The sequence below is a fragment of the Peromyscus maniculatus genome, chromosome 2 (genome assembly GCF_049852395.1).
Source record: "Peromyscus maniculatus bairdii isolate BWxNUB_F1_BW_parent chromosome 2, HU_Pman_BW_mat_3.1, whole genome shotgun sequence".
Lineage (NCBI taxonomy): Eukaryota > Metazoa > Chordata > Mammalia > Rodentia > Cricetidae > Peromyscus > Peromyscus maniculatus.
The window spans coordinates 151,458,503-151,480,455 of NC_134853.1; the positions used below are offsets into that span (position 1 = coordinate 151,458,503).

The window sequence follows — 21,953 nt, forward strand, 5'->3', positions numbered from 1 at the left end:
CCATGACTGGACTAGTCCTGACCTATCCTGGGGGACAAGAGAAAACACACTATTGGCCTCCCAAAGACCTACCAAATCCCCAGATCTTTGCAAGCTCAGAGTTGAAGGAGGGAGCCCTCGGCAGCGCTCCAAGGCCATACAGAACACCCACTCACATTCTTGTTCTGGTGGAAGATCTATCTCAGCTCCCCTCCCCCATCTCTTTCCCCAAACCTGCCCCTTCAAAGCCCGCCAAACACAGGTCCTCCCTGAGAGAGGCTCAAGACCACTCCATCCCACAGGGTGTATAAGCTGCATCCCAGAAAACAGACACGTGGGTCTTCCGGTCTCTCAGTCCCATCTCCTCTCTGAGGGGCTGGGAATCACCCGGGAATGCTTTACCCATTAAACCTGGCCTTTTCCAATTCGGTCTGATTCGGTTTGCTGCATCGGCGGAGAGGCCTTCAGGGTGGAAAAAGCATCAATTCTCACATCTCAAAATTCTGCTTTTCCCTGTAGAAGACTCTAACACCCACCAGAATATCCCTTTTCCTTCTAAAGTAGTTCAGGTTCCCGGAAGGATTCAACCCTCTTTATGGCATTCTGGCCCTCCCTCTGAAATACTCTATGTCCTCTTGAACTTCTTCAAATGTTCTAGAACCTTCTGAGATAACTCAGTCTCCGTGGAATTCTTTTTTCTGAAACACAGTACATTTACTTATTGGGTGTGGGTGTGGGTGGGTGCCCGTCTGCTCATCACAGCATGCATGTAGAGGTCAGAGGGCAACTTTCAGGAGGTGGTTCTCTCCTCCCACCATATGGGAAGGAGAGCCTTGGTGGGACGTGCCCCTTTACCCGGAGAGCAGCCATCTCACCAACCCATTCCGAGGAATTCTTTAGACCCAGCTGTGTGATAGCTCAGTCATCTCCGAGGACCTCCAGCCCCTACGAGCACACCCCTTCCTGTGAAACTCTAGCCTCGCCCGAGCATGCCCTGATAGTACCAGTCTGGATCCTGCTGGAATTCACCGGTCCTCCTGGCCTCCTGCACATGGTACTGAGAGAATAATCATTTTGGTGGGAGGAAGCTGGGCAAAGACCACATGGGCTTTCCATACAGCACTGCAATCCCACAGAACAAGCCAAAAGCCCCTGGCGACAGAAATATGATAGCAGTCACCAAGTGTCGGGGGCTGTCTGCTTTTGACCTGCCAGGTCAGCATGTCATAAGCTCCATGGGCTGCATCAGCCCCGTACATACAGTCCCAACACTGGCCCAGGTTCCCTATCTCGGCTTTGAGACAGCATGAGGTTGTTGATAAAAAGGTAGCTAGAAACCAGATGTGCTGGCTCTTGTTAGCAATCCCAGCACTCGGGAGGCTGGGGCAGAGACTAGTCATGAGTTTGGGGACAACCTAGGTCACACAATGCTAGGCCAGCCTAGGCCACAGAGTAAGACCCTCTCTTCAAAAAACAGAACAGATGGGCACAGTGACACATGCCTTTGATCCTACCTAGCACTTGAGAGGCAGAGGCAGGCAGATCTCTGTGAGTTCAAGGCCAACCTGGTCTACATAGTGAGTTCCAGGACAGCCAGAGGTTTATATATACATATATAGTGAGACCCTGTCTCAAAGTGTCCCTGTTGGAGCAGGCAAGAAGTGCTCCCAGGAGCTGGGCCTGGTGGCTCAGCCTGTAACTCCAGCACTCAAGAGGCCACAAATCCAGCATGAACTGCATAGCAAGACCCTGTCTCAGAAAATGAGAAAAAAAAAAAAAAAAAAAAAGAAGGGTTAGAAAAAGGAGAAAATACTACCTGCCTAGAATTGCTGAGCCTGGGCACAAAAGGCCAGAGCCCAGCAGGTGGGCACAGGCTTGGAGGTAGAATCACCATGGAGACCCATCTTCTGCCCATCTATGGGGGCAGGCCCCGCGTTGGCTCTCCCTGTCTCCTCCTGACACCAGCCACCCTGCTGCTAAGCTGTGCTGATGACTGCGGATTTGCTCCCCAGATGAAAGCTGGCCTGTGCAAGCTGCCGCATCTGGGCAGAGCTCTGCTGTCTGGAGCGCCCCCAAGTAAGTGTCATCGTTGGCATTAGAGCTCCTAAGAGCAAGGTCACCAGGGGTCACCTGCTCTTCATCCTTCAGCATCCACCTAGAGACAGCTGGGGGTGTGGCTCAGGGATAGGGTGCTAGGCTCTGGGTGTGAACCCCAGTGCTTGGAACAACAGCAAAAGCAATCAACTTCGAGGTGGCCTCTGCTGGGAAGGCATGCCCCCACCCCAGCCCACCAAAATGTGTTCCTTCTGCGTCCCTGTTTCCAGCCAGCATTCTAGCTGGCATCAGACTCTCAGATAAGTAAAAGTGGAGCTTAGAGTCTAGGAAGAAAAGAGGACATCATAGCAAATAGGACTGAGGATAAGCTCAGTGATAGAGAACATGTGTGTGCACGTGTGTTGTATATGTATATGTATGTATACATGTGTTGTGTGTGCACATGTGTGTATATATGTATGTGTATTGGTTAGCTTTGGTATGTTTGCATTTGAGACAGGATCTCACTATGTAGCTGGCCTGGAACTTGCTAGGTCTACTAGACTGGCCGCAAACCCACAGAGACCTGCCTGCCTCTGCCTCCCAAGTGCTAATTTTTGTTAGCTTGTTTATTGTGTTGTTGTTTTGTTTTTTTCATGTTTTCCCCCCCCACTATGTAGATCAGGCTGGTCTTGAACTCACAGAGATCCTCCTGCCCCTGTTTCCCACGTGCTAGGATTATGTACATCCACCAGCATACCTGTCCTTACTGGCTCTTTTTATCAAAATAACTCAATGCAAGATTCATATGTTACATGTGGTGGTGACTCTTTCTTATGATATAAAATTGTCATTTTCAGTTTTTTTGAGATAGGGTTTCTCTGTGTAGTTTTGGTGCTTGTCCTGATCTTGCTCTGTAGACCAGGCTGGCCTCCAATTCACAGAGATCCGCCTGGCTCTGCCTCCCGAGTGCTGGGATTAAAGGAGTGCACCACCACCGCCTGGCATCAGGCTGACCTTATTTAACTCACTATGTAGCCACAGACTGACATCTACTTGTCAAGTGCACTGGCCAAGGGTCTCCACACTGCAGACAGGTCCGGGAGCTCCCTCGCAACGATGGTTACCCTAGCCCTCTCTTGAAACTGGAAGTGGTGTGGAGCAGAGCTTGGCAAACTGTTTCTGTAAAGGACCAGAATATAAATATTGTTGGTTTCGCTGGCCATCCGGTCTCGGTTGCAGCTACTCTGCTCTGTCATGGTAACGGAGAGTGGCTGTGCACAATACATAAATGGAGCCTGGCTGTGTCCCAACTTTCTTTGTGCACAGTGCAACTGGGTTTTAACTTAATTTTCTTATCCCTGAAATATTATTCTTTTTTTTTTTTTGTCTTTTTTTAAAAAGTCATTTAAAAACGTGAAAACCTTTCTTAAGGAGCCCTCGAGATGGCTCAGCAGGTAAAGGCAATGGCCGTCAGCCACCAGGACTTGCATTCCAGGTCTTAGACCCGCATAGTAAAAGGAGAACACTGGCTCCCTCAAACTCTCCTCGGACCACGCCCACCCCCAAACAAACAAATTCATTAATACAATTCGAAACTCAAAATATATTGCTAAAGCTGGAAGCGGTGGGCTGTACCTGCAGGTCCGGCTGTTCAGGGAGCTGAAACAGGAGCATCTTTTGAACTCAGACATTTGAAGCCAGCCTGAGCAACACAGAAATTAACCTGTCTCTTAACTTATTTTTCTTAGCTCACTGGTTACACGGAGCCAGGTGGAGGGCCATATTTGGCTTGATCACTTGATTGGATTTTTGCCAAGCATCCGTGGAAGTAAATAATGCTTCTAGGCCGGACAGGCAGTGGTGCTACACACCTTTGATTCCAGCACTTGGGAGGCAAAGGCAGGCAGAACTCTGTGAGTTCGAGGCCAGCCTGGTCTAAAGACAGGACAGCCAAGGCTACACAGAAAAATCCTGTCTCCTTGAACTGCCTGCCCCCAGAAGAATGCTTTCTGGTGCCATTTGTCCTTTACAGTCACGAGCAACTGCTGGCCACCAGTTCAGCACTGTGGTTGGTCAGATCTATGGTGGAAAGAGGGGTCACTCTTGGCCAATACCGTGGTGTCCACTCATACCGTGTGAACAGGCTGCTCTTTACCACCACCCCCTTGGTGGTTTTAGCACCTTCCCCCATACATGTGCTGAAGCCTTCCTCCCTCCCCTGTGAGGCAATGTTTCAAAAGAGGACCTTCCCAGAAGCAATTCATGTTTAAATGAAGTCATCATGATAGGGCCTTAACCTAAAGGGTTAAGGGTGGGGGAATGCAGAGATCTAGAGAGCTTGCCGTCAACCTTGCTGTGTGAGGTCAAGGGGGAGAAGGCAGCTGTGTGCAATTCAGACATCATGCCCGCACCAGAAACCACCTGTGCTGAGCCTTGATCTGGGACTTGGAGGACTCCAGAACTCTGAGACAGCATATTTATTGTTGCTTAAGGTAAGTACTCTGTGTTGTTTGTTAGAGTCCAAAATGACTAAGATGGCATCATTGGCAAGTCTTTTTGTGTGTTTATTTGTTCTTTTCCTTTTTTATTTATTTTTATTTATTTATATTTTTCGAGACAGGGTTTCTCTGTGAGGGCCTGGCTATCCTGGAACTCGCTCTGTAGACCAGGCTGGCCTTGAACTCATAGAGATCTGACTACCTCTGCCTCCCTAATGCTGGGATTAAAGGTGTGCGCCACCACCACTCAGCTCTTTTATTCTTTTCTCTCCTATTTTTTCTTAACAAAGAACATTCTGGAGACTGAGCAGTCTCCAGATATGGAGTCTTCAGGTATGGTCCATGCTACAGCCTCTTCTTTTGGCCTACTGACAGCCACTGCCCTGCCCTGGGCTCATACCTAGATGGTATTTTTCTCCAAAGAATATTTCCTCATCCATAAAAAAATGGATCATGGTTCCTCCATCAAATAACACATAAAAAGTCAGAGTACGGGCCATTGAGATGACTCTGTGGTATGGTACTTGCTGCCAGGTTTGACAATCTGAGTCCCATCTCAGGTACCCCCATACTAGAAGTACAGAATCAACTCTTAAAAGTTGCCCTCTGCTAGGAGATGGTGGTGCACATCTTTAATCCCAGCACTAGGAAGGCAGAGGCAGGCAGATCTCTGAGTTCAAGGCCAGCCTGATCTACAGAGAAACCCTGTCTCAAAAAACCAGGGAGAAAAAAGCTTCATTCAGAACATACAGCCAGGCTGTGGTGGCACATACCTTTAATCCCAGCATTTGGCAGGATCTCTGTGAGTTCAAGGCCAGCCTGGTCTACAGAGTGAGATCCAGGACAGCCAGGGCTACACAGAGAAACCCTGTCTTGAAAAACAACAACAACAAGTTGTCCTTTGATCTCCATACTCACACACCCTCCCCTGCCACAAATAAGTAAGCAGGGACCCAAGAGGTGGCTCAGCAGGTAAAGGCATTTGATGCCAAGCCTGACAATCCAAGTCCAATCCCTGGAACCCATATGGTGGAAGTAGAGAAATGACTCTCTTATGTTGCCCCCTGACCTCCACACACATATATAGACATTTGTACATTGGTGCATACACACACACACACACACACACACACATACATACATACACACACACATACATACATACATACATACACACACACACACACACACACACATACACACACACATATAAAACACAAATGAGTATGACTTCTTTAGGTTTGGAAGCGGATTCTAGAACATGTTTCTAGTCTGAGAGGGTAAGTCTATGACAGGGAGAGATGGTTGGTGCAGGAGAAGGGATTGCAGAAGGTCTGAGTCCCCAGAAGGTTCAGCGTGGTGAGAGTCCTTTTACAGTGTGTCTCTAGCCAGGCCCAGGTAGCTTCCTCCTGAGGTCATGCAGTCATGGCCCTGGTCTTGTGGCTTCCCCTCCTCCTCAGGGAAGGTGGGAGTTTGGATCATTGTAGGCTGGGCTTCAAGGCAAGCACTGGGTCTTTGGGACTTTGCCAAGAGGACTACGGGACCAAGGACAAGAGATCCCAAGCTGGCTGAACACGGAACTGGCTACCGGAGATGGAGGACGGGGGAGGGCAGGCTGGCTTTGACTTTTGCTTTTGGTATCAGCTTTTGGAATTGTTTTAAAGGAACATGAACACAGGGCAATGAGGAAATCAGACTTGGTGGGAGAAGCAGCAGCCTCAAGAGACTCATCCTGAGCCGGGTGGAGGTGGTGGTGGTGGTGGTGGTGGTGGAAGTGGTGGAGGTGGTGGAGGTGGTGGTGGTGGTGGCGGCAGCCACCACCAGCAGCAGCAGCAGCAGCAGCAGCAGCAGCAGCAGCAGCAGCAGCGCACGCCTTTAATCCCAGCACTTGGGAGGCAGAGGCAGGCGGATCTCTGTGAGTTCGAGGCCAGCTTGGTCTTCAGAGACAGGCACCAAAACTACACAGAGAAACCCTATCTCGAAAAACAAAAAAACAAAACAAAAAAAAAAAAAACAAAAAAAAGAAAAAAAAAAAACCCAAAAAAGACTCATCCTGTGGCTTCTTGGACCCGAGCTTTGTATCTGTGATACAAGACTGTGGTAGAATCCCTACCAGAGCCCCAGCATCCAGCCCAGTGCCAAGGGGCGGCTCCAGAATTTGAAGTTTGATGGAAGGAATAAGTGAATGAATGGTAACAAACACAGCATTTATCATGTGGCGAGCACTTGGTGTGACAGCTACCAGATTTCTCCCAAGGCTTCTGTGAAGTGGGGTCCACCATGGCTCTTGTTTTACAAATGAAGAAATGAGGTACAGGAAGCAAGGACAACTTGTCCGAGGAAGACAGAGTCTGTCTACCAGGTAACATGGGCCGGAAGTCTGTGGTCAGGAAGGCTTCTCTGAGGAGGGAACACACATGGTACCCAACCGGAAGGAGCCAGCTCCAGACCTGCAGAAGGAGGAGTGCTCCAGGCAGGAGTTACAAGTGCTCTCTGCTGAGAAGGCGTGAACGTCGGGGAGGCCCCTAAGGACGCCTGGGAGCTGGATTTGGAAGAATTGCAGAATAATCTGATAGTTGGAAGATGTCCCCTAAGATCAGGGGGTGTCCCTCTCTTTCTCCCTTATTCCCTCCCTCTCCCTCCGTCTCTCTTCCCCCTCCTGTCTCTCCCTCCCCTTTCTCTCTCCCTTCCCAGTTTTCCCTCTCCTCCTCTCCTCTCCTGTCTTCTTCTCTTCCCTTCCCCCTATCCTCTACCTTCCCCGTCCTGTCTCCCCTGCCCCCCCCCCACTCTCTCTTCTCACCCCCCTCTGAGGTAGAGAATAACTGCTTTGCTCTGGCTGGCCTCCAACCCACAGGGTTCAAGCACTCCTCTTGAGAAGCTGGAGTGCGGCTGGTGTGACCATCCCTTTTGTATCTGGGCTCCCTGTGGCTGGAGTCCCATGGGCCATGAAAAACATTTAGTTGTGAATTGAGCGCATGGACCAATGGCCAAGGCCAACTCGGATGGTGGCAACGCTACCCAGGCAGGATGAAGCCACCATCCCAAAGTCCTTGAACCTTCACTAGCTCTCTTTTCCCTTCTCTCTCCTCCCCCCACCTCATATTTTCATAAGAGAGAAGCTTCCCCCCCCCCCCCCCCCCCCCGCCAGACTATCAAGACAGGGTTACTCTGTGTAGATCTGGTTATCCTACAGCTCATTTTGTAGACCAGGCTGGCCTTGATCCCAGAGATCCACTGCAAGCGAGAGAAGCATTTTTATCTGCATCTATCACTTGCTGTTGCTGGTTACACTGTGGTACCCCGAACTTCTACTTGCTCACACACAGCCCCCCACACCCCTGCCTATACATAGAAACACACCTGATGGTTGATTCTAAAACTGGTCATCATGTCATTGCTGACCATCAACGTAGCCTCCACACCCATCTGAACATAGATTTCCAAGCCCTTCCATCTCTCTCTCCCCAGACAGGGGGGTTTCCCTGGACCTTGGTTTATGACTGAAGAGGTAATACTGGGGAGGCGGGGTGAGGACATCAAGTTGGGGAGGGTTTAGGAAGGGACCCCCAGGAGACACTATGATTAAGGACTCTCCTAGTTTTTTCTAAAACTTCTGTATGGCTGTGGCCTGATGGGAGCTGATTCTCTGAAAAAGTTACCCAAAGGCAGGTCCCGATCGCCACCACCCTGTACCCAGTCCCTAAAGATGGGGTAGCAGAGTATGGTGACAGGCGACAGATCCACGGTAGATCTGGCGGCAGCAGTGTAAGGGTAATAGACTCTGTGAACTTGGGCCAGACTGTCATGGCCTGGCTCTGGGCTCTCCCACCTGGGAGATGAGTGGGGAGCGAGGGCCCAAATCCCTCCGTGTCCCACTCTAGTGACTGAAGGAGCAGGTGCCTCTGAGGGTGAGGATCATTGTCCCTCGGAGGAGACCTTTGGGAAGGAACTGGGTGCAGGGACAGGGCCGTGAGAGCCCATCCGAGGTAACCTTGAAAGGCGGGAAGTGGGAGCCAGCGGACCTTGGATCTAGGGGCCCCTCCCGGCTTTGGGCAGCTGGCTTGGGGCTGAGGCGGGACTGTGAATTCTCCTGCCGCCGCCTCCTCCTCCGCAGCCACCAAAATAAGAGAAGTCCGAACGGCTTCCTCCTCCCTGCCCAGAGTAGGTGGTAGGGACAGAAGCGGGCAGTACCCGACTTCTCCCCTACATCATCTCTCCTGGCTGCTGTAAGCTAGCTAGAGTTGGCTCACCCCAGATCGGGTCGTCAGCAGCTGGCTCCCCTGGGACCAGGTAGGCGGCCAAACCAGGTCGGGGCTGGAAGGGCAGGTGTTTCCCCGCCCCTGCCCGCCCCCACCCTGGAGGGAAGATTCGGAGGTAAACCTGAACTTTGAGAGCAGAGCAAGTTGAGAGAAGGGCCTCCAGCCAGAAAAAGAATGAAGGAGAAAAACTAAGGAAACTTGGCGAAGACTGATAAAACCTGGGGAGAAGGCTGAGGAAGGATGGGGAAGGCAGGTCAAAAGTTCCCCCAAAAAGCCTCAAGCGGGAAATGGAGGGAACTTACGGCGTGAAATTGATAGAATTCAGGAAGGGGGCTGAAAGAGGCGCGGGAAGGCGCTGTGGGATCCCCCAAAGGTGTCTGGGGAGAGCACTGGAGGGTAAGAAAATGGGGAGAAGTTGAGGGGCTTAGGAGGGAGCTGTAGGTGGGGATACTGGAAGGATCAGGAGGGGATCCTGAGGGGAATCTGGTGTTCAGTTCCCGAGTTCCTGAGAAGGGGGTCAAAGGGTGATTTCTGCAGAACGCGGAGTCCAGAGTACAGTGCTGGGTCCCGGAGGACCGCTGTCTGGATTCCGCGGAGGTCGAGGGAAGAAGAGCATCTGCAGCCCCCAGGCCTTGCTTCATCACTGGGGGAGGAGGGGCAGGTCTCTGATGCCCTGGGGATTCCTTCCAGGCGCTGGAGGCGTGGGTCCGGGTTTCCTGGGGAAGTCCTCACCCTGGGCACCAACAGACCTCCCTGGGTGGCTCCCCCTATCCGCGGTGGCGGTCTGGGTCTGCGTCCATGTCGGGATCCGGGAATTGCTGGCAGCCCCGACGGAAATCCTGCTTTTGACCGCGAATGCCCGCAGGGGCTGTTTCCATGGTAACAGAGGGCAGTGAGGCCAGTTGGCCCTGGGCCGCTGCGGGCTCATGGCTGGCAGCCACCTTCGGTCGCTGCCTTCGTCCCCATTTTTAGTCCTTGGTCCGGGTGTGTTGGTGTTCAGGGATTTGCTGTCTCAGACACCTGGGCCCTTGACAGGAATGGACCCTTAATTGCTATGTAGACCGCAGCAGAGTTAGGAGGCGTTTCTGGATTCTTGTTTTCCTCATTGGAACTTTGGGGAGAAACTCGCCCTCCCCCATGCCGAAGCTATGCCTAGTGGCACATGCCTATAATAATCTCAGCACTCAGAAAACCAAGGTAGGAAGATTGTCGCTAGCTTGAGGCCAACCAGAGCTGCATAAGCAGAAGAAAGACGAGGTGGGGGGGCGGGGGGGGCGGGGGGAGAGCGGAGACTGAAGAGGAGGGAAGTAGAGGAGAGGGGAGGAGAGGAGGGGAGGGGAGAAGGAGAGGAGACAGGTGAATCTTTATGAGGTCCAGGGCAGCCTGCTCTGCATAGTGAGTTCTTTGCCTTCTCAAAACATGGAGGACTGCCGGATGGTGGTGGCACCGCCTTTAATACCAGCACTGAGGAGACAGAGGCAGATGGATCTCTGTGAGTTCGAGGCCAACCTGGTCTACAAAGCAAGTTCCAGGACAGCCAAGGTTACACAGAGAAATCATGTGTTGAAAAACCAAAACCAAAAAAAAAAAGGAGGACCAGAAAGCTTCACTTACAGGGTCCTTGGTACCAGCACACAGTTGGCACCTACTAAATGTCTCTGAATCTGTGGAGGGAGGAGGCCCGCAGGGCTCAGATCTGTACCCCACTCTCCACACCAGATGGCCACTCTACAAGTATGTTGTAGTCTAGAACTTGATGCTATGAGTATCCTTCAGTAGGAAATATGGGTATCCTGTAATGGGAAAGTGGACGGATTAGGTTAGCAGGAAGGGGCAGAAGTCCAGGGCATCTAGAACGGGGTGGGGCTCATGGCTGCATGACCAGCTCTTGTTCCCCAGTGTGAACGAGGCTGTGAGTGCCCCCCCCCATCCGTGGGCTTGACGTGAATGTGTTCAAGCCTGGGTGCTTACTTGTGGTTATTCTAGGTCTTTCCTGCAGCCCCCTGAGGCTGAAGTGACAAGGAGAGTGACCAATCCTGGCAGGCTGGGTACCCACTACAGAGCTGAAGAAGGAAGGAGGAGCCCGAGTCCCTTCCACACAGCACATTAGGCTGGCCCACCGTGGAAGAGGGCAGGCTGCCCCCATTCCGCTCACAGGACCAAGGGGGGCTTCCCATCTGAGCACACTGGAATTTATACTCAGTCTCTAGCTCCCACTCTTGGCTGGAACCCCAAGTCCCAGGCTAGGTAACCCAAAGATTCTTGTTTTAGAGGCTGATGGGTAATCTCCTGAGATATGTGGAACCACTTTTTCTTTTTTCTTTCTTTTCTCTTTTCTTTCTTTCTTTGTTTTTTTAGGGGGGAAGTTCGAGACAGGGTTTCTCTGTGTAGCTTTGCGCCATTCGTGGATCTCGCTCTGTAGACCAGGCTGGTCTCGAACTCACAGAGATCCGCCTGTCTCTGCCTCCCGAGTGCTGGGATTAAAGGCCTGGACCACCACTGTCTGGCGTTCCTTTTTTTAAAAAAATGGAATCTCACTATATGGCCTTGAGCTCACAGAGGCCCACCTGCCTCTGCCTCCTAAGTGATGAGATTAATGCCTGGACCACCACGTTAGGCCTGCCTCTCTCTCTCTCTCTCTCTCTCTCTCTCTCTCTCTCTCTCTCTCTCTAAGACAGCGTCTCACTGTGTAACTCTGGCTGGCCTGGAACTCATTATGTAGACCAGGATGGTCTTGAACTCACAAAGATCCACCTGCCTCTGCCTCCTGAGTGCTGGGATTAAAGATTCATGCTGCTGTGCCCAGCCAGATAGAACCACTTCTACAAGTGGGGAAAACTCAGTTGATGTCCTAAGAACCATGCGAGGGGAAGAGCTAGGGCAGTTCAGAGATGTGGCATGTCTAGAATCTGACATGCCAGGACTGGAGCAGATGTAGGTGTCAGGAAAGGATGGTGTAAAATGATAGGAAGTTAGTGGGAAGTTGAGGGCCTAGTAGGGTATCAGTGCTTAGTGGAGGACTGTCGGGGAGCATGGGAGTCTTTAGTCAGGGCTCTGAGGCCGGTGGGGGATGGCAGAGCCTGCACACCATACACTTGTATTTGTCCCTTCAGCCCAGGTCTGTCCCTAGCCCAAGCTCTGAGAAGAAACCGGAACTCTTGCAGGATGGTGGTTTCCTGCCACTGCCCAAAGTCTTAGTTCCTTTTTGGTGAAGTCCTCAGGGTTTACTCTGCTTGCTCATCCCTCCCACCATCTCTGGGAACTTCTCTTTCTTCTCGGGCCAGGCCAGCCCTGCATCTCTGTCCACCTCCCCCCACCTCAGAGAGACCTTTGCAAAGAGACCGAAGGGAATGAAAGTTTCCCCATTATGTGGCTGATCGGGCTCAGGGACCTGGCAGCATCTCACCACCAGGAACAACAGGGAGAGAGCGGTCTGCTCTCAGAGGTGGGCTGGCTTGCCCAGTGTCTCCAGCCAGCCGTCACACAGGGACAGAACTGGAACCGAAACCTGTCTCTGGTTCTCCTTCATACTTGGAGGAGGTTGTCGAGTCCCGAGTCTACATCATCACCTTGACATGGTTTTAGGAAATATGACCCTTGGGAAAGGATGAGAAGCTCGGGCCTCTTGTGTCCAGGAACATGAGCGTGTGGGAGGTAGGCTTCCTGTTGGGTGTTCAGCTGCCATAAGACAGGTTTAGTCGGCCATTGGCCATGTGGGAAGAATGACATTTACCAGCCAGGGACAGCATGGTCCTGCCTGGGCTTTGAAGAACCCAGCCACAATGCCAGGAACAGAACTGTGGACTGGATTTCACAGCCATTAGAATCTCCAGTTGGCCTGTGCGACCTCAGGGAAGTCGCTTTTCTGGTCTGTGCAAGAGGCAGGTAGACCAAGTGCCCCTGGGGGCTTTTCTGCTGCCACGGTTCTCAGCCTCAATTGGCTGCTGCACACTGAGCTAGAGCCTCATGAAATCCTCACAGCTGCTCTGCACAGAGGGCGCAGGTGAGAAAACGGATGCTCAGATGTGTTGTCTTTTTTCATCCAAGGCTACAGCCAGCTGAAGAACAGAGCTGGAGGCAGAGCCCTCAATCCCAGCCCTGTGGCAGAAAGATCACAGGTTCAAGGGGAGGGTTAGACAGAGGGATCCTGGATGCCTTGGAGGGAGTGAGGGAGGGAAGCAGGGAGGGAGGGAAGAGGGAAAAGATAAGAGAGGGAGAGAGAAAGAAGGCGCTTACCACACAGGGGCAGATACTGAAGCGGGCAGCATTGTGGTTCAGGCTTAGACCTTAGTTGTGATACCCATAACCTCCAACCTTGATAGGGCCCTTGAATTGATTCCTTTCAACCAGACTTACTCGGGGCCGGAGTTCAGCTCGGTGATAGAGTGTGCGACTGATGTGTACAAGGTCCTGGGTTCAAATCCTAGCACCAGAACAAAGTTAACTCCCTTATTCATAAACAAACTGGGGCCCCTGGCTTGCCCAGAATGCTGGTGGCCACGTCTCGTACTGCTGTTTCTGATGTTAACAGGCAGCCAAGGAAGACTAGGAGAGAGAGACAAGAGGGCCGGAGAGATGTGTTGTCTCTCATCGAAGATGGCTTGGGAGTTAATGCTGACAAGCTTGACAGTCTCAGTTCGATCCATGGAACACATACAGTGAAAGGAGAGAACAGAGTCCCACAAGTTGTTCTCTGACCTACACACACGCACACACACATGCACACACACACACACACACACACACACACACACACACTCACACACACCAATAAACAAGTATAAAAACAAGAAGGAAGGGGGAGAGAACAGATCACTTTGGAGCTGTGCTGTAACTAGGATCTAGACGTGTATTATAAGGGCTGGCACACAGTGGGCCTTCAGAGAGGTATGTGTCCATGCTCCTTCGGAGATTGCAGTACAACAGTACCCAAGGTGGCCAAACTGGTCGGTATTGTCTCACTTCCCAAGTTACTCAACATCGCTGTGCCTCAGTGTCCTAATCCAATAAGGGTTAAAAAGAAAACCTGCCTCAGGAGGTCACTAAAGAGAGCATGTGTAGAAATGTCTTGGCAAGATGCCAGCCAGTCACTGTAAACATTTAATAAATTAGCACATTTTCACTAATAGTTACTGCCACCCAGACTTCCGGAGAGTCCAATGACTCCCTAAAGAGTTCGCGCTGGGCATGAAAGCGAAGAGGCAGAGGAGAGACCTCTGGCTGTTGTCACGTCAGGTTTTCAGTGGACGGAGCCACTCCCTCTTCTGGTCTCTGGCTCCCTTCACCTCTGCCTTTGTCTCTGTTACTTCATTTCTTTCTCTATTTCTTCTTCTTTGGTGTGTGTGTGTGTGTGTGCATGTCATGTGTGGGTATGAGTGTGTCTGTACATGCATGTGAAGGCCAGTGGGCAATGCTTAGGTCTTCTTACATTGCTCCCCATTTTTATTTAAATGTGTTTGCTTGCTTGTTTGTTTTGGTTTGTTGAGATAGAGTTTCTCTGTGTAGCCTTGGCTGTCCTCGAACTCCCTCTGTAGACCAGGCTAATTTCGAATTCACGGAGATCCACCTGCCTCTGCCTTCCAAGTGTTGGGATTAAAGGCATGGGTCACTACTTCCCAGCTTAAATTTTTTAATTCAGAAAAATTTATAGTATATGGGGCTAGAGAGATGGTTCATCGGTTAAGAGCACTGACTGTTTTTCTAGAGGACCTGGGTTCAATTCCCACCATCCATATGGCAGCTCACAAGGGTCTGTAACTCCAGTTCCAGGTGATTTGACAGCCTCTCACAGAGATACATGCAGGCAAAACACCAATACATATTTAAAAATAAATAAATCATTTTAAAAAGCGGTGAAAATATAGTATGTGTATGGGTGTTTTGTCTTACATGGATGTTTGTGCAACCTGTGTGTGTGTGCCTGGTACACACAGATGGAAGCCAGAAGAAGATGCTGGATCCCCTGGAACTGGAGTTACAGACAGTCATGAGCCACCATATGGTTGGTGGGAACTGAACCCAGCTCTCTAGAAAAATAGCCAGTGCTCTTAACCATCTCTTCAGCCCCTCTTTTTTCTTTCTTTCTTTCTTTCTTTCTTTCTTTCTTTCTTTCTTTCTTTCTTTCTTTCTTTCTTTCTTTTTTTTTTTTTGAGACAGGATCTCCCACTGAACCTAGCACTGGACTAACTGGCCATCGAGTCCCAGGAATCATCTCACTTGCCCGCACTGAGATTTTAGCTACACACCACCAGCTTTTACATGGGTGCTAAGGACTGAACCCACATCCTCAGCTTGTGTGGCAAGCACTTAGCTAACTAAATGTCTCCCTTGTCTTCCCCATTCCTTCTATCCCCCTTCAGTGCTGGGGCTTGAGTTTACGGCCTCAGGCATGCTAAGCTATAGCCTCAATGCACTTTCTCTCTCTCTCTCTCTCTCTCTCTCTCTCTCTCTCTCTCTCTCTCTCTCTCTCTCTTTCACACACACACACACACACACACACACACACACACACACACACACTCTCCCTCTCTGCTACTAGAGATCAAATTCAGGAACCCAGGGCCTTATGCTTGCTAGGCAAGCACTCTACATCCTCAGCCCTTGATGTGGGGCCACAAAGTCCTGCTAATTAGCCTATATCAGTCTCAATCCTGCTATCTTCCTGCCTCATCCTCTTGAATGCTAGGATTATGGTGGGTACACTACTACGCTGGTCTTCTGGTACACTACCTGGCATTTCTGTCTCTTTGTCTCTGTCTCAGGTTCTCTCTGGCAGCGATGTGTTGGCTCACTGTTGCTGACTCAGGGGAACTCATTCTCTGCATCCCTTCTCGGGCCGAGTCGTCAGGAAGTTGCTCCCGGAGCTTTAAATCAGCCACAGTGGGAATATTTACACCCTGGAAATCAGCAAATGCTACACATCAGGGCTTGGGATTTTTGTTAATGTTGTTGTTGTTATCCGTCTCTGCCCCCCATCCCGAAAATCATTCTATGAGCACACCACACTGTCTGTCTCTTCACATCTCCCTAGTTGCCCAGGGTCTCTGTCTGTCTGTGTTTCTCTCAGTCTCTGCCTCTCCCTACCCATCTTTCCGCTGGTGCACACGATCATGTTCAGTGTGGTTCTCCCCTACATGGGGCCTTGAACACGGACGGCCTCTGTCACCATGCCTGAGCCCTTCAGTATACTCACACCAGAAAGCCAGGTCCACACAGGACCACAGTCCCCTCAAAATCTGGGCGTGACAGAGCCCTGAGGGCTGTCCAATTCTGCCTTCTGGGTACACTGCCAACCCTGCCAGGACTCACGCCCATAGAGATTCTGTTTGAACCTCCTCCCTCACAGGCCGGCAGATATAAGAGTTCCCTTGGGGGGCGATATACCCCAGCAATAGGCTCTTGGGTATATTGCAAATGGCAACATGGTTCCAACTGAGGGCCCCTGGGCTGTGTAAGTTTGTATCCCATAGGGGAGCGCTCTGTAGGGCTGCGGCTCCAGGGGAGTGCTGTGTTTATCCCAGCCAGTCCTACCCAGGCAGTGCGCTTACACATGAATTCAGGAATGGCGACAAGGCTTTCCCCGTGACAAGCAATGCAGGCAGGTAGCTCAGCTTCTAGTCTCAAAAGATGGGATTTCTCATGTGTGTGACCTCAGGCAAATATCTAAGCATCTCCATGCCTCAGTCGCTCCATCAATAATAATAATATTTAAAACTGAGTTTGTAGTGAGAATAAAATGAGGGGGTACAGGCCAAGTGTGTAAAGCAGTGGCAGACACACAGTAAGGGTATAATTTTGTATTTTCTTGTGGAGAGGCTACATGGTGTGTGTGTGCACACATGTAGTGCGTGTGTACACATGGGGTGTGTGTGCACACATGTAGTGTGTGTGCGCACATGAACACACGGACAATGGATGAGGCTGTAGGTTGCTGTTTGTGAGTGTGATACAAACACAGATGCGTGTGTCTGGAAATGAGTTCAAATGAACTTGGAGTCTGCATGACCTGTGTGTTGCAGAGAAGATACGTATGTCTGAGAGTGTGTTATAAATCTCGTGTGGCTCGGTATAGGTTTGTGGCGCTTTCTTTCTGTTTCTGTGAGAGGAACTTCACTCTTAGCTGTAGGCCTTGCTTTCTTATTACCCTCTCTCTCCTCTCCTCTTCTTGAAAACCCTTCAGCTAGGTTTGGGGGTAGGGGGGGAGCCTCTCCCCTCCATATCTATCCCCCTACCTCCCTTCCATACCTGAACCACCCTGGAATGCTGGGCCCTCTCAGAAGAAATACTGGTCCCTCGCTCCCTGGGTCGGGGCATCCTGAGGTGAAGATCTCAGTAAAGCTGCGTGAACAGAAGCTGTGTTTGGACAGGCCTCTCGACATAGCTTGCCTCACCGCGTACATGTTCCCCCTTCACCTCAACACACACAGGAGAATGGTTTTGGTGAAGGATGAGAGGAGCCAGGAGGTAGTTTAGGACTCTCAGGTGACTGAACCAGACACCAGCAACCAGACCTATTAGATCCAGGAAGGAAGGCTTCCTGGAAGAGGTGAGTGTTCTACCTAACTGGAGGAGAAGAAGACACCATGGGGAGAACTGGATGGGAACTGTGATCTTCAGGACCCAGTAGAGAAGCCTAGCTGTCCTTAGGCTGGCCCCACCTTACAACAAAGCTGTGTCACATCTTAGGAAATCAGCATTCTCCCCAGGCAGTTCCTCTCTGAGTGTTGCAATGGTGGAGATGTTTGGCCGGGGATGAGGTGGGGGATGGGGTGGGGTGAGGACCCCTTGCTCAATGACCTTCCTGTGGAGGTGCTCAGAAGACATGGCCACTGAGGAAAGTTTGGCTTGTCCCAGGAGCTCTTCAAGAGACTGTGGTGGTCTCAGCCTTTAACTGGGACCTCTCCCTGATTATGCTCTGCGGATAACTGTCACTTTTCATTCTGTGACCAGAGGGGGACATAGGTCTGCTGGGATTTGCCCAGGCTGAGGGCAGAGGCAGGGCTCTAGGGAAAGTGTATTTTTAGGAGACCATAACCGAGGTCCTGTGAGCCAAGCACGATTTGATAGTGCTCCGGTTTGAAAGAAGGGTCTGGATACAGCTATGATGGTGTGAGTGTGCTAACCTGAGAAGCAGCATCCAGACAGACATGTGCACACACGGGTGTGCACGTATACACATATGTATAGGTACGGATGTGTGTGTGTGTTGTGCACCAGAGCTCATTCGAGAGTGTGATGGTGTGCAGTGGTACTGGCAAGAACACTCCCTCAAGCATGCTGTGGTGCGGCATGACTGTGCACAGGTGTGTGTGTGTGTGTGTGTGTGTGTGTGTGTGTGTGTGTGTGTCTTTTCGACACGCCTCAGGTGGGACTGAGTGCAAGAGCTGGCACGGGCAGTGTGCCCTCTGTGGGGATGGATGTGCTAGTGTTCCAGGAGCGGTGGGAGAGAAAACAAAGGCAGAGGTCATGGTGGGACAGAGCTCAGGCTTCTGGCTTCCTGAAGTGGGTAGGATCTGGGCAGCTGGCTGGCAGAAACCCTGGCCAGGCCTTCTTCATCCTTCATGCTCTTCTGTCTCACCCTCAGGGTTCCTGCACCTTCCAGGGACCATGCAGCAGTCCTATTGACCCAGGACTAGGGGCCTGTGGGGTGAGTAGGGTGCGAAGTACGCCGAGGCTTTCAGGGTCAGGGAACAGGGTGGGGTCGCTTTCCTGGGCCCCACAATGCCTGCCTCACAGCCCCCTCCTCCTGCAAGGGCCCTGTTGCTAGGAAACGGATAGAGGAGCCAGAATGAGGCAGCTTGAGAGGCTGGAGGCTGGACTCATGACAGGAAATGGCCTTGATCCCCCTCTGCAGGGAATCTCCAGGTGCAGGCTCAATGCCCTCCCACGTTCACAAACATGTGCTGCTTTGCAGATGTGAATCACAAAACACACGCAGACACACTAGAGAGAGGAAGAGAGAGAGGTACAGATACTTCCACACAGAGCTGTGTACAGGCACAGTCACATACAGATAAGTGTATACACACACACACACACACACACACACAGAGAGAGAGAGAGAGAGAGAGAGAGAGATATGCAGACACACATACTTCCACACAGAGCTTTGCACAGTCATACTTACACAGACCTGCATGGACACAGACTCACACACATACAGATGCACACATAATCACTTGCATACCAAACTCATAGACACGCATACACATAGCCAAATACATGTACAGACATGAACACATTTTTATTTTATTTTTTAGTTTTTAAAGACAGGATTTCTCTTCATAACTGCTGTGGATGTCCTGGATCTCACTTTGTAGACCAGGCTGGCCTTGAACTCACAGAGATCCGCCTGCCTCTGCCTTCCGAGAGCTAAAGGTGTGCGCCACCACTGCCTGGTCACATTGTTTTTTGAGATGAGCTCCCATGTATTCCAGGCTCACCTGACACTTGATATGTAGCTAAAAATGGCCTTGAATTTCTGATCTTTCTTCTTCCATCTCCTAAGTGCTGGGTGAGTGTATACAGCACCGGGAATTGAACTGGAGGCTTCATGCTAGGCCAGCACTCTATCAACTGAGCTATGTCCCAAGATCAGCACATTCTTCTCCACACAGAGACATACCCCACAAACATATGTTTAGAGACACACAAAGACACTAAGGGGAGAAGAAACACCATAAAGGAGTCACAGAAAGAATGTATCAAGGCAACAGGAGTCAAAAGTGCATCAACCGAGCCCTGCCAGAGACTGGAGAGATGGGATGGCTCCGGTTAAGAGCACTGGCTGCTCTTCCAGAGGATCCGAGTTCAATTCCCAGCTCACAACTGTCTGTAACTCCAAGATCTGACACCCTCATACAGACATACATGCAGGCAAAACACCAATGCATATAAATTAAATACCAATTTAAGAAAGACTGGCTGGGCAGTGGTGGCACATGCCTCTAATCTCAACACTCGGGAGGCAGAGGCAGGTGGATCTCTGTGAGTTTGAGGCCAGCCTGGTCTACAGAGTAAGATCCAGGACAGGCATCAAAGCTACACAGAGAAATCCTGTCTTGGGGGGCGGGGGAATTTAAGAAAGACTAGAAGGCAGACCAAAGGTGGACCTTACTCAGGAAGACCCCAATTTGTGCAAATGTTTGTGCATGCACACACCTGTGTGTGCTTAGGGTGGTACAGCAGCCAGGCCACCCTGAATGAGACCTGTCCCCATCCTGCAGCAGGGCACCTGGAATGGGCTGTGTGTTCTGCAAGAAGTTAGAGCCTGCAACCAAGGAGGATGGTGGCATCGAAGGTGACTTCAGGAACCAAGGGGCTGAAGAACGCTACTACCCTGACCCCACTCAAGGCCACGGCCGGTTGCAGAACTTCTCTCCTCAGCCTACCAGCCCAGTTTTCCTTAATGTTGGCAACATGAGGAGCATCTCAGGTGGGTCTCTAGGGCTGGAGACAGCTGCAGCCTGGGTTCTGGGAAAACCTAAGGGAAGCTTAGAAACCTCTAGAATGAATAGGAGATGCAGCCCTATTTTCTAGTTCATAGCAGCTAAGTCAGGAGCCCAGTTTGGGTCTTTTTCTGTTCCCAGTGTTAATTGCAAGTAGCAAAGAGAACCCTTCCATTTGGAAGACCGAGGCAGGATCATCATGAATTTCAGGGGCTCTGTTTCAAAAGCAACACACACACACACAGAGGCTTCTATCTTCTTAAGTATCACTTCAGAAGGTGAGATCTTTTTTTTTTTTTTTAAGATTTATTTACTTATTATGTACACAGAAGAGGGCACCAGATCTCATTACAGATGGTTGTGAGCCACCATGTGGGTGCTGGGAATTGAACTCAGGACCTCTGTAAGAGCAGTTTTTGCTCTTAATCTCTGAGCCATCTCTCCAGCCCCAAGACATCTTCTTGATGGGGAAGAGGAAGAAAGAGCAACTTAGGAACTTTCCAGAGTGATGAGGTTATTTTTCCTGGACTTAATGGGGCAAGCTGTGAGGCCCAAATCAGAAATCCCACTAGTCCCTGGAACTCCTTTGGGAAGCTGGACATTATGATGACGGGGGTCCTGCCCAGTGCCTGGTTGGGGAACTGGGTTCCCCGGGCGCAGCCTCCTGGGTTCCCTACTCTGCTGAACAGCTCTGACTCTTCAGGGACTGGAGTGACCACGTTCGTCGCCCTGTATGACTATGAGGCCAGGACAAGGGATGACCTTACCTTCACCAAAGGCGAGAAGTTCCACATCCTGAACAATACGTAAGTGATTGAACTACCTAGCTGAGGGCGTGGCCTGGGCTGTAAGTGACTGAACTGCCTGGGGGGGGGGCGTGGCTTGGGCTCTAAGTGGACTGCCTAGGGGAGGGCGAGGCGTGGGCTGTAAGTGACTGAACTGCAGGGGGTGGGGGGTGTCTGGGCTCTAAGTGGACTGCCTAGGGGAGAGGGAGAGCGAGGCCTGGGGCTTAAGTGACTGGGCTGCCTAGCTGAGGGTGTAGCCTGGGCTGGAAGCAAGTCCCAGAGAACAGTAGTAACCTCTGACCTCTGTCCAGAAAGCTCCAGCTTGTGTGTGTGTGTGGCGGGGGTGGGGTGGGGGGGGTGGGGGGGACACGGACACATATACATGCCAGTAAAAGTCCTGGATGAGGGCTGGAGCGTAACTCATGGTACAGGACTTGCCTTGCCTATGGGCCTTGGGTTCCATCTAAAGCACTGCAAACAAACGACAATAACAAGGAAACACTGATCGCTCCCTACGATGCCGGGAGAGGGAAGGTGAAGGGCTTGGGATACAAGCAGAATACCGAACTTGGTCCCCAAGTGAGGAGAAAAATAGCTCCTGAAGTTGTCTTTTGGCCTCCACACACACTAAATACATGTAAAAACTAACTTAAAAAAAAAAAAAGAAGATGCTGGGCGATTTTGGCCTTTAGTCCCAGCACTAGGGAGGCAGAGGCAGGTGAATCTTTGAGTTCGAGGGCAGCCTGGTCTCCAGAGCAAGTTCCAGGACAACCAGAAAAAAGGGAAGGAAGGAAGGAAGGAAGGACAGGAAGGAGGAAAGGAGGGAGGGTGAGCAGCAGGCCTGGAAGTGTGGCTCAGTGACAGTGTGTGGGAACACGTAAATATTTGTCAAAGGAGGAATGAAATCACGTCCAAGAACAATCCAGGAACAAAATGCACCTGAGGTAA

At 51.0% G+C, this 21,953-nt stretch overlaps 1 protein-coding gene across 7 annotated transcripts in view; it reads left to right on the forward strand.

Annotated features, from left to right (window-relative positions):
- Positions 1 to 4,342: 4,342 nt before the first annotated feature.
- Fgr (FGR proto-oncogene, Src family tyrosine kinase) overlaps positions 4,343 to 21,953 on the forward strand; it is a 29,107-nt gene continuing 11,496 nt past the window's right edge. The window contains exons 1-4 of one of the 7 annotated variants that reach the window (XM_076565324.1): positions 4,343 to 4,508; positions 18,357 to 18,419; positions 19,999 to 20,207; positions 20,924 to 21,026. In XM_076565324.1, the coding sequence (XP_076421439.1) occupies positions 20,012 to 20,207; positions 20,924 to 21,026 (299 nt within the window). In that variant the 5' untranslated portion in view covers positions 4,343 to 4,508; positions 18,357 to 18,419; positions 19,999 to 20,011. Of the gene's footprint in view, positions 4,509 to 8,666; positions 8,805 to 9,917; positions 9,971 to 18,356; positions 18,420 to 19,998; positions 20,208 to 20,923; positions 21,027 to 21,953 lie in introns of those variants that run through there. The other 6 variants (XM_076565328.1, XM_015994490.3, XM_015994488.3 and 3 more) reach the window with 6 other exon arrangements.